Below are 13,015 nucleotides of genomic sequence, written 5' to 3' on the forward strand. Positions count from 1 at the left end.
GGGGATCAAGCGGATGCTGTTTTAATTCTCCCAACTTTTGGCTCCCAATTGTACCAGCAGAATGGATCCTCAGTAGTCTCCCCAACTCCTTCCTCTGCCAGTTCTGCCGCGTGCAGATGGGAAAGCATTGTCCACATTCTGCCTGGCCAGTTATTTCCTAGTATTCTCAGACAGAAATATCATTTTTCTTTTTAGTTCCTCTCAAAAGATCACCACGGTGTTTCTGCTCTTAGCTTGTTAAGAGTTTCAGAGACGTGTCTTTATGTATTGTGTTAACCCTCTTCCTTCTGATCTTTCTCTTGGAACCAAGCACCCCTTTCCATTGCTAAACTTAGACCATACGTCTCAAGCCATCAACCTTTAACACAGGCGGTTCCTTGAGCAAGACTTTGAATTTCCTCGACCTGTTTCTCACCACATGGACTGCTAAGGCCTTAAACCTCAAAAGCCACCAAAACTGGCCACCAGCCAGCATCAAACATTGTGCAGAGCACCTTACATACCTACTGTCATTTACTTCCGTTTGGGGATGAGGAGAATGAGGTACAGAGAAGAAACCGGACAAAGGTCACATGGCTGGTGAGTGGCAACGTTGGGATTCAAACCTTGTGGGGCTCCAGAGCATTCACATTTCACCTCGTCAGAAAACCGTGGGGCACATGTCCCAACAAAGTCACCTCTCCACACTGGACCTGCAGTCTGTCTCTCAGCAGCGTGCAGCATCCTGCCAATTTGCTTCTGCAAACTTCTGCCTCTTCCCCACGCTGGGTTCTGAGCCTGGCATGGGTCCCTACGCTGGTGTGTCCATGCCATCTTCAGCTCCAGTGGATGCAATTCTCTAGCCTCTTGCTTCCGGAGTGAGGAGTGCAGGATGACGACGGATTCGGTTTGACAGACTTGGGAGAGGGAGGTTATGATGAAAGGAAGGCCATAGAAAGAAACACTAGAATTTTCACCTTCTTCTGCTTCACTGTGAACCTACTAAATACGTGAAAACATAGCTAGCTACTTATTATGATGTATTCATTTACTTTTTGATTCATGCCTACTTTAAAGAAAACAGTTGGCCTTTCTAATGAGAGTTAAAGTTGAACCAAAAAAAAAAAAAAAAAGAAGGCGGCAAACCAGATAGGAAGCTGTGCTTTTCCAAAGTGAGGTCCTGTACTTGCCTGTCTCAGACTCTTCTGGTGACTTAAAATGAAGGTTCCTTAGGTCTTACCACCAATCACTTAAGTAGAGCCTAGAAATCTCCTAAGTTTCTTTATTTTGAGAGAGAGAGAGAGAGAGAGAGAGAGAGAGAGCAAGCAGGGGAGGGGCAGACAGAGAGGGAGAGAGAGAGAATTCCAAGCAGTCTCCACAATGTCAGCACAGAGCCAGACACAGGGCTTGAACCCACAAACCATGAGATCATGACCTGAACCGATAGCAAGAGTTGGATTCTTAACTGAGCCACCCAGGCACCTCTCCATTTTTAATAAGCTGTCCAAGTAATTCTTTGGTTCCCTAATTTGGGGAAGTTTGCCAATTTGCAGAATTATTTAAGATTTCCTTTGCTGAGGCTCTGCTGAATGTCAACTTCACATTAGTTTCACCTTTTAGATGCCTCATGGGGCTTCTTAAAAATGTGCTACTTTTCATGTGCAAAGGGACTCTTTCCTGAACAGTAGTTTGAGGTTTCTCTCTCCCTGCCCCCTTATGCCTTGGCTTGGCATTTGTCAGTTGCCTCCTGGAGGGAAATGGCAGAGGCAAATCATCCTAAGCCTATTTAAGGTATTTACCTGGTACTTACGGAAGATTTGGTCAGTCAGGGAATTGACTTAGAGCCAAGTTTGGGAAATATTGATTCAAAGGATCAATATGGCTGCTCAGGGAGTTCTTTGATGAGCTCAGATCTTAAAGGACTAGTTAAAACTTGGAAAGTCAAGGGCAACGAAAAGGATCTATTATTGTGTTCAGACCAGGACCCAGGAGGCTGGAGTCACTGACCTGGAAGGATGGTACCATATTAACAGGCACGGGGCAGGGCGGGGCGGGGGGGGGGGGGAGCGGTGCAGGGGGGAAGCACTCCTGCACTGCCCTTATTCCTTCATCTTTGCTGTTAAGGGGAACCATTTTCAGTGGAAATGGTAGACCAAGAAATGAAACAGGCGAGAGGGTTTTGAAGGCCAAGATAATTACCTGGCATGATTTCAAGTCTTTCAGTCCATATGAATTGTATCAATCTGACAACAATGCCAATTCGCTGTTAAGACATTCTGAGGGATCACAGAAAAATAGGAAATGATACAAGACCAGTAAGTCCTCAGTTTCAAAAATACAAAAAGCTAATTCCACTGGTTATAGAATCCTGAGGTTGGTTGTGCAGGCAGGTAATACTCCAGAAGAAATGACGAGTTTGTGAGCTCCAGGAAAGGAAGCAGTGAATCATGTCAAATAAGGAGTGTTTCGTAAGAAGAAAATAATGTTCAATCTCTGCTCCTTAGCAAAGGGGGCTGTTGAATGAATGCAGGTTCTAGACTGCTAGAGGGGGGATGGTAAAGTGTTAAGGGTTACTAGACCCCTGGGAGAGGAGCGGGGAGAGGAGTAACAGGGTTATTAGCTAACGAGATGGTGATGGACGAGGTTACTTACTGGACCACAGGTGTGCAGCATACGGACAATCACTTGATGCTGGTGGTGGTAAGGGGCTCCTAGTTAGTTAGTAACCGGATTCCAGAGTAGTGAGCTCGTCAACATAATCTAGTAATAGTCTCATGGAGATGTAGATCGACAGGGTCCCAAATCGCGAGACGATTATTGGCGGGAAGCATTAGAGCACAGGGACCGAGAACATGGGCTGGAGTCAGAACTGCACATGCATGACAATGTGCAAGCTGCTTGGTTAAACCCTAAGCCTGAGCTCCCCCATGCGAGAAAGGAGGGCAAGATCCACCTCACAGAGTGGCCAGGAAGGTCAAGTGAAGCAACACATGGAGCACAGGAAGCACGCATCTGGTCATCAGTCCCTGTATATTACTGTGGATCCATGTCAACCTACCGGGGTTTCCAGGATCTCGTGGCTGTACTGTCCTCTGCCCTGTAGCAGCAAGGCTATCATCATACCAATGCTTCAAATGAGAACACCGCAGACACACTGGGTAACATTCAGATGATGAAGCTGAAGCCAGAACATAGGTGATGGTCAATGTCCTACTCAAAATGTGACGCCCTCGACTGGGTACAGTTGTTCAGATACTTCTGGGACCAGCTCAGAGATGATGTGCTGCCTGTTATCTGGCTAGACATATCTGTTAGAATGAAGGTGGAATAATTCATTTGTTGAACAGACATTCACGAGCACCTGCTATATACCAGGCACTGGGGAGCAAAGGCAAATATGATACAAAGCTCATACTTAAGCATACAGGCTCCAGGATAAGATGAACCAAAGAGGCATTTTTAACGTAAAGCAGTGAATGCAATGTTGCCATAGGAGGGCCGAGGGAAAGTTACAGAGCAGAGCACAGAAACCAACCCAATTTGCAGAGGTGGGGGGGGTCAGAGTCCCTGGGAGAAGACGCACCTGAGTGGAGGTTTAAGGGGTGAGTGGCAGTTGGGCAAAGGGGATGGGAGTGACAGAGTTCTTGGCAGAAGAAACAGGATTTGCAAAGCACAGGTCGGGGCAACAGCAGGATATGGTGAATGCCAGGAACCACAAGCAGCGTGGTGGTGTAGACGTTTAAACAGGAGGGTGAGAAATGGGGCAAAATAGGCTTGAGTAATAGGATGGAAGCAGATAGCAAAGGAATTCCATAAAGAAGGCCTTGGACTTCACCCTCTGGGTGGTGGTGAACCCTGGCAGATGTGGAGCGTTGGAATGACACAACCAGAGTGTTTCCTTAGAAAGATTCCTCTAGAGACTGTGAGCAGGAGGAGCCTGTCAGGAGCCTGGAATCAGGGAGACCAGAAAGAGCATCTCTCAAGGTAAAGGTTGGCAAGGAAACTGAGTAGACCCAGGGACTGCCTGGGTGCAGGTGGCAAAAGGGAAAAGAGCTACGGATGGTGTAGCGGGTAGAAGAGAGAAAATCAGGCAGACGTCTTTTTTTTCTCCAGCAAAAGATGATGAATTTGATTTCTGACATGAGTTTGAGCTGTATATATGGGATACACAGGTTGAAATGTCAGTCTAAAATCTTGTAGGAGTAGTCTGGGTAAGAGACCAGGGTTCCAGGGCCACCAGCCATAAAGCTGTGTCAGCATGAAAAGTCCCAGGCAGACTGTGATGGAGATAAAAGAGGTGGGCAGAGGAAGGACCCCTGGAAAACACCGATATTTAAGAGGACGACAGAGGAAGAGGCTGTTACAAAGACAGAAGCAAAAGTCAAAGAGCTGGAGAAGCAGATGTTGAAAAAGCCAAGGGAACAGAACTTCGAGAAGCTGTGAGTGACCATCACCATCACATGCAGTAGAGGAAGGTCCACAGAGTTGCGGGATGAAAAGTGTGCACCTCATTTAACAATTAGGAGGTCGTAGTCGTAAGTATGCATCCTGGTTAGACTTCGTGGTTGCAGACAACTGAATCCACTCAAGTTATTTTAAGCAGAAAGGTATTTATTAGAGGGGATCTGTATACACCGTCTCCAGGAGGCCACAGACACAGGTTTGGATGTCTTTCCACCGGAAACAGTGAGTCGCCAGGACAAACACCCATCCTCATCACAGGACCGTTATGGGGGAAACCCACTCTGCCACCGCTTCACTCAGTCTAGAGCCTGTGACCAGTTACTACAACCTTCACCACAGATGAACCAGATGAAGAAATGCTTCAGCCACTGTGCCTACCAGAGCTGCTCTTCCCAAGGGCAGCTTCATCCTCGGACGAACTTCCTCCATGTCACCTAACGGAATGCTCACCTCCAGACTTCGGAGTGCTCACCGTCCCACTACCTACGTCATCCACAAACGATACTTCTGCGCAATGTAAAATGAAGATGGAGTCCAAAAAAGCAAGAATAATCTTTATTCCTTGGAAACACATTTGTAAAAATGGATCACTAAGATTAAAAGATTCAGAACACATTTATTTGTATGCGGCACAAACACTGAGGATCAAAACATCTGCTACAACAGAATACACCTGTAAACAGATTATCTTAGGAAGAGTTTGTCGGTGAAGGACTCCGCCGTGCAAGGCCTGCAGTGGAGCCCCTCCTGCTGGACAGATTTTTGTGGTAACCAAAAATAGATCAGATTTTAGCAATAAAGTGTCTTAAGAGATGTCAACACATTTTTTTAAAAAAGGCTTACAGTGGGCCAAATTACAATTACATATACTTAAATGGCATAAGAATCGTTTTTCACAAAAAGACTAATGAAAAATTATCTCAGGTTTACCAAGGAAAAAAAAAAAGTTTGATTTGTGGCTTCAAATGGGGGGGGTGGGGTGGGGAAATAAATATTTTGGTACAAGTTCTACCCTAAAAGACAGCCCATTGATAGCTGGTACTACAAAATGTACAACACCCATCCCATCCTATTCTACAGAATGCTTTGGCACAGCTTCATTAAAATCTTACACACTTTAATTTGAGCCATAAATGTTATCTTGGATTTCATGTTGCTTTTTAAAAGAGTTAAGTCCAGGGTAAAAACCAAGCCTCAAATTCTATAAATTCTGACAGTGTGTGTTCACAATTGTGTCTTCTGAAATCATGCAAGTTAGCAGCACCGATCAACAATTGAAAAAAAAATTATTCTTGTACTTGAGGAACAAATTCTATCAAAAAGGGATGCTATGCAATTTATGATTAGTAAAACTGCTAAGATTCAATGTGCCTGAACTGCTTTAAGATCAGAAATTCAAAGCCTCCCCGCATTTATGTAACAAGTTGTATACGTTCTTGCGCTTCCGAAAGCGGTAGCCCTCTGTTAGAGAGGGGAAATTTGCAGTTTTCCTACGAGAAATTTAGTTTGAATGTTACATCCTCAGACTAAAAATATTAACTTTTAATATGATCACAGAATTTTAGAGCTGGAAGGAGCTTGGCAATCACTTAGTCCTACCCACTCTTTCCAGATGGGGGAAAAGGAGGTCAGCAAAGGAGAAAGGCTTGTCCACAATCTCACAACGGCCAGGACTGGGCCCCAGTGGTCTCAACCCCACCCCAGGGCTGTATGGTACTCTACAAAGAGCTCTCTTCCTAAGTTCTTCTGGTTTTATTTGGTCCCATTCATTAAATAACAGAGAAATACCAAATACACAGCAATATGATAAACACAGACTTTTACTCCAATTTTTAAATCAGAATATTAAAACGATTCCTGAGCCTTTCACTACCTTCATTTTATTGAGAATGCAGCCAACAGTAAATTGTGACTACTGATTGTGGAGATTTCCAAATATGTACACAGACTCCAGAAACACCTTTCAGAACTATTCCTTAAGGACACTTTTGCGGACGCGTCTGTGTGATGGCAAGACATGTTTCATGGAATGTAATGAAACCATGCTGGTGAACAGAGGTGAGATGTGTCAGTCTTTCAAAGTGCAGTCATGAGTTTGTCTCGGTACATCATACTTTGCACTCCTCCTAAGTTCTTCTGGTTCTGGTCGTGGACATAATCGAAACGGCCACCACTTCCACTGGCCGACGTTTCCCAGTGTGGCCTGTCATCCTGAAAGCATGGCCTGTTTTGTCGGCAGAGTGAATGGTTAGCGGGAGGGATGGAAGAAAATTCAGAAATGTGAGTGAAACAACACAAGCATGAGGCAAGCGGGTGGGAAAAAACAAGAACCGTGTGAATGGGGATGGCTTCCAAGCTGAAATGAGTGGATTTGCTCAGGTGTGTTTAAAATTCGGATGCGGGTGATCTACCAACTTCCAAGTGGAGAAAAGCTCGGTCGCGGCCACACCACATTTCTCAAAGGGCACCTTGAGGATCCCTCAGTCTGGGGGAAGTCAGGTGAAAAAGGTTCCTTTCCCAGGCACTTCTCGGGGCTGTGACCATGCTACGGTGCCCCGTGAGTGCCTTAGGCAGCGTTTTCCAGAGCCTAGGACCAATGAACTCTGTATCTCAGGCAGTGCTTCTCCAACTCTGGAGAGCCTGATAAAACACGGACTGCGGGGCCCCACCCCCAGAGATCCTGACCCAGTAGGGCCCGGGTGGGGCAAAGAATGCATCAGCAAGCTCCCAGGTGAGGCGCACTGTTCCAGCCTTCCTCGGAATCCCCACTGCTAAGTGCTGGGCAAGGTCATGCCTCAGAAGGAAAACTAATGTGACAAAACAGGCCAAAAGAAGTGTAAAATTCTGTAAAAACAAGGTTAATAAAAATAGCACTTCTAGAAATCTCTTCTGTTTCTTATGTCTGGAAAATAAACTGCCTTCGCAATACACAGAAACATTTAGAATTATTACTCCACTAGGCTGACTAGCTTTAAAAAGCTACCCAAATATCAAGTGTTTACGATCAAACAGCACTGCTCTCCTCCAAGGTCCCCCAACAAAAGTGGCAAGAATTCTCAAGAACTAATTGCTCTCATTTGCCTTACTCCAAATGGATTTATTTCCATCATTCCATTCTCCGTACTTTCTCAAGCAGCAAGGCTAGCAACCTTACCAAGAAATAACTTTATGCAAAGTGAATTCACCAACAGAAAGAGCTTCACACATAAACACCAATTAAGACTGATCTAAAATTCAAATCTTAAAAGGAACGTTTGCCTTTACAAAGCTAGCGTTAAAACACTCTCGAGCCTAACTAGAAACCCAGCAAGGCAGGAGCCAGTTTACTTGGAAAGGACTGTGGTAGGGTTAGGGCAGAGGTGAGTAAAACAGAGCCCTCAGGCTAAATCCCACTCACCATCTGCTTTGGTAAATAAGTTTATTGGAATGCAGCCCTGCCCATTCACTTCTGTCTGAGGCTGCTTTGAAGCTACAAGAGCGGAGCTGAGTAGTTGTGACGGAGAGCACAAAGCTGAAAATATTGATTATGTGGCTCTTAACAGAGAAAGTTTACTGACCCCTAGGTTCAGAAAAAAGATCCACAATCACAAAAAGCAAACCCCCACTCCATCCCAGAAAAAAGTCCTTTCAAAAAACCCACAACAAAAATCCCCAAGCTCAAAGCATATTTTTAGTAACCGAATTCTTGGGACAGGAAAATGTTACTTAGAAATTTTAAGCAACATTTCTAACACAAAACCAAACCAAAAATATCTAAGGTTAGAACGACTAAAAAAACAAAAAACAAAACCCAATTCGTTTTCATTTCATAAAGCAGAACTTTGGTAAATCCAGACTCATCACTGGCTTCTTTTGCTCTGCAAATTACTCATCTCTGCCATGACACAGCAGCTCTTAACCGTTGTTTCCGATGCAGACTTTCGATTCACAACGAGGCAGAATTTGAGCCTTTCCGGAGAAAGGGAGAACTTTCAAGTAAGTACAGCTCCGTGAGCTCAAGCACTTACCTTACATTTGGAGAGTGAGGGTGCCACCGAGGCTGGCTGGGGTGGATATTGGGATGGTATTGAGGCTAGAAATGAAATACCAAACTTGATTATTCAATGACCTTTTGATTTCAATGGTCTTCATTTAGTTTCTCTTTTACTGGCATCCAGCTGAGGGGCCCAGGGCTGTGACTGGAAAGGCTATAAGCAAACCCTGGATGGGCGGTGGCTTCCCAGGACGATCACGTTTCCCCTATGACAAAGGCAGGGGGGCTGGAAGGCTGCCCTCGGAAGAAAGGGGAAAGCATCTGTCTGGGAAGGGTCCCCCAGAGCGCCCAGGACAGGCAGTATTCATCTCTCCCAAGGGAACAGACGGAGGACACCCAAGATATGGGGTGAATGGTAGGCAATTTCTTTCTTCAGAAACAATTTTTGTCATTGCTGAAGATGACGACAACCGTGTATAACAGTGACATCTGCAAACACAAGACAACTGGACGGGGACATTAAGTCAGCAGGATTGTGGGCGAACACCTTCTCCCTTGTTTAAGCAATAAGAATAATTTTCTAAAATGTGATCCAAAACCTAGTACCAAACCTCGCCGCCCACCTGGCCGTCACCAAAAACAAACAAAACCCCAAACCATTCAGAGCACTGATTATTCTGATACAACAGAAGGAAAGAAGGAAGGAATTTGTCCATTCAAAAAATGGATCCAGACTGATGACTCACAGAACGAGCAGGAGTGAAGACAAGGCAGGCCTGGCTGGGTGACGGGACTGTCTACCGCCTCTGGCCTGTAGAGGGCGGTGGCTCCAGGCAAGGCCAGAAGCCACGGGGCTTCTCAAGGCTAAACTTTCTGTGGAGCACATGAAACCCTCCTGACGTTTAAGTCACTACAGTCTTGCCACCATTATTCTTTTAATTATTTCTTCCCCTTCTGCTCCTTCCCCTGCTGTTTTGGTTAATAAGCAGAGGCCTGTTCTGTATTATGGAAAATTCTCAGCAATTCTGTTCATTCAGTTTTCAGGAAACTGAGATGCCCTCCCTGCCTATTCTGTATTCTAGTGAGCTCTCTCCTTCAGAGCTGCCTGTCAGCAAGCTAAGTGTGCAGCCCCCTGCACAGGCTACGGGAAAAGGGAATCTGGAGAAAAGATCTCAGGAGCAGACGCTGAAAGCTGACCTCTCTTAGGGAGACAAACACCTAGAGTTTAGAAGATGTGCCCATAGCTGAAATGCTTCCAGTGTTTTGGTCACACAGCCAGGCCCCAAATGAGGCTCCACTGACTGCATCTTCAACAAAAGGGAATAATGTAGAATAGAAATAGACCTTCTGTTCCACTCCCTGTCTTCAAACACAAGCAAATCAGATTCATTAGGGAGAGGTGGGTACCTCATCCATAAAGACCTGGAAGGATATTCCCAAACCTTCCTTGATCTCCTTCGGTAATTTATTCACACTCTAAAGCTGTCAAGCAGCATTTTTAAATGTTAACCCAGTTGGTCATTGGGGCAGTTTTTTTTGCCCCGGGTATAATTGGAAATATATATGTGCATTTTTGCTTGCCACAATGACTGCAAAATTACCTTTTAACTACTGGGCAGAGAAGAGGAAAGCTAAGCATCTATAACTCTTGGGACAGTCCCAACAATGAAGAACTGTCCCTCCCCAAACGCCAAGAGATGTCCTTATTAAAACCACAGAAATCTATCCTTTGCAGTTGCCTAGTCTCACTGAGCTCACAATAAGACAGATGTTCCATACTCCCATTCTCCCAAAAACCCTTCTCAGCACTCAAGCCTTTATCAATCAGGCCACTTCTCAGGACGTTCTCTTCCCGCTCAATTCATTCCCAAACCTTGACAGAGCAACACGTAACCTCCAAGATGGCTAAGGTGTGGGGGACCAGTGGTTGCCAAAGATGTTACAAGAACAGTTTTCGTGCATGTGAGTTTCGTGAACAACTTCCTCCGTATTCACTCCGAGCAGGGAATAATGGGCTTTGTTTTCATTTTTTTTCTTGCCTTCAAGCAGGGACCGCCTGTCCACAACTCTTCCCTTCCCCCACAGCTAGCCAGTCACACCCGAAAATCTCTCCAAACCAAAAAGCTGATCTGTGACTGAGAAGATTCAAGAACCTAAAAAAGGCAAGATCGGGAAACCTAGCTTTTCCCCTACCAGGTTCAAAGCACTTTTTACATGTTATTCCCCCCAAACTCAGAAGTCGTGTCCAGATTCTGCACATTGGGAATATTTCATGTATGGAAGATGATATGGCAAAATTCTTCTGAAACATAATTTGGAGACCTCGTAAAAGTCACGTACATTAGGATCCCACCCCCATCGAAAAATTAATATCTACGGTAACAAAAGATCAGGAAAGACACTAAACCAGAACAAACGCTCCCAGGTGACCTCATGGAGTAGCTTCTTGTGACATCCGAAACCAGACTGGTGATGAAGGAAACCTGAGCGTAATGTCCTTGGACAGAACTCGCCCAGGAAGAGAAGTGGCCCCAAGTGAGGAGGCCATCAGACACGACTGCTGCCTCTAGGCACAAACCTACTAAGTGAGGGACACACTGTCAGCACAGCTCATCAGAACCCCCTTAACAGCTCTGAAGCTCTCTGATGCCCAGAACTATCTATCCCTAGAGCATCTGATTGTTCAGCCCAGGGTGAGGCCCAAGCACCGGCCATGTTTTTAAAGCCTGCCAGATGGTTTTAACATGCAGTGGGGTTGAAGACCACTGGTGTTGGTGATTTCCAGTTATGAGGATCAGAGAAGGCTCTGTGGAGGAGGTGGCTTCTGAGGGGACTCTGGAGGGGATTTTAATGCACAGACAAGTGAGGGGATTTCAGGCAGACAAGCATGGAAACGGGAACAGTGGGAAGAAATTCTGGGGGCACCGATTATGTGATTCTTTGAGAGTTGAACATATGATGTGTGATAAGGAGCAGAGAGGAGGAAGGCAATAAATGTAGAAAACCAAGTTGGAGCCAGGTTGTAGAAGGCTGTGAATGGCCAGCAAGAGCCACCCCCAGGTAACTGTGAGTGGGTAGGCGGGCAGGCGTTGAGGGCCCTGGTTGGCCACCCTGTAAAAGAGCATATCACGAGCCACAGAAACCTATCTGTGCTCCTTCTGCAGGAAACAGGCCTGGCACAATGCTTTACAAAGTAGGTTCTGGAAACCAATGCTCCACTGATAACAGATACACTATCAAAAACAGGCGGGTAGGTGAGAAGCTAGCTTTTTTTGATTGGGGGAGGGGGTGTTGAATATCAAATGATTTGGGGAGACAATGGATTAAAAAAAATAAAACGTTATCTTTTTTGCAGGATTTCTCAGTACTTTTGAAACCCCAGCGGAGACTGTAAGATCCAAGAAGGGGAATGAAGGACATATCTCCCAAACGTGTGACTGAGACATCCTTTCCTGGAGGCACATCTCAAGGGACTCATGTTCCCTAGGCCTAGAACATGCTGAAAAAACACGGCCTCACTTGAGCGCTCCTAAGAGGTTGTGTTTGACCACCCAGAAACTTAAACATACGTCTCTGTGGTTTGCCAGTTGATAAGGTTAAGAAAAAAATAGGCAGCTGAAATGACCAAGAGGGGCCAGGAGTCACAGAGGAAGGTTCTCCTCTCACCGTTTTCTCAAAAAAAAAAAAAAAAAAAAAAAAAAAACAAGCCCCCCCACCCCACAACCAACAAAAAGCATGTTATTATTTCTTCAAAATCTGACTATAAGCATAATAACTACTTGATGTAGAAAATTTTGAAATTTTAAGAAGTATTCAAGAAAATCTTTAAAAGCAGTATCTCACCTGGTAATTATGGACTTCAGGATTTGTTTTAGAGCTATAGAAAAGAAGGGAAAAATTGTAATGTAACAGGTTGTAAAGCGGCACTGTTAGTGATTTTTTAACGATCATAAATCTTAAACACCACCTACACTGTTAGGAACTTTCACGAACACCGCTTCTTTTTGGTTATTAGCTGTTTACATGAACATATAACCAAGGAAACCAAACACCAACTTCCACTCGTCACTTTCGAGCTCACAAACTGAAACACAAAGGTAATATTCCAGAATCCTGCTTGCCACGCTTTGGTGACAAAAAGGAGGTCCTTTCAGTTGGGACACACCAAGTACTTTTAGCTCCCATTCCAGGTCTGCGCTGGCACTGCTGGGTGGCACCAGACGGCTCCAGTGACGCCCAGAGCCTTTTCCAACTGAAGGGAGAGCTGAACATCTACCGGCCGTTTCTGAACATCTACCGCTATGGGTCCCACTGCTATGAACAATGCCACGATCCGGCCACCACCGTGGAACGCTCATTCCATATAAGGCTCTGTACTGGGAGCTCCACATCTGTTACTATTTAATCCGCACCACAAGGCTATGAGGTCAATAACTGGTACCACCTCATTTTACAGATAAAGGAAAGGTTGCCTAACAGAGAAGTTGGGAAACCTGCTCAGGGTCAGTCAGCTACGCAGTCAGTGGCAGAGCTGGGACTGGAATGGGTATCTGCTCCATCTCAGAGCCCACCTTCTTTCCACAGAGTCCAGCTGGCTCC

The 13,015-nt window shown here is 45.3% G+C and overlaps 1 protein-coding gene across 3 annotated transcripts in view; it reads right to left on the bottom strand.

The window, feature by feature from the left end:
- Positions 1-13,015, bottom strand: part of EPB41L4B (erythrocyte membrane protein band 4.1 like 4B) — a 128,675-nt gene that overhangs the window by 46,452 nt on the left and 69,208 nt on the right. For 2 of the 3 annotated variants that reach the window (XM_047099477.1, XM_047099483.1), the window contains exons 14-15: positions 12,260-12,293; positions 8,451-8,515 (exon numbers count right to left, since the gene is read on the bottom strand). In XM_047099477.1, coding sequence (XP_046955433.1) covers positions 8,451-8,515; positions 12,260-12,293 — 99 coding nt within the window. Of the gene's footprint in view, positions 1-6,519; positions 6,668-8,450; positions 8,516-12,259; positions 12,294-13,015 lie in introns of those variants that run through there. The other variant, XM_047099492.1, reaches the window with a different exon arrangement.

This window comes from Lynx rufus, unplaced genomic scaffold, assembly GCF_022079265.1.
Source record: "Lynx rufus isolate CCGP_SWC_20201006 ecotype Redwood Valley unplaced genomic scaffold, mLynRuf1.p SCAF_10, whole genome shotgun sequence".
NCBI lineage: Eukaryota > Metazoa > Chordata > Mammalia > Carnivora > Felidae > Lynx > Lynx rufus.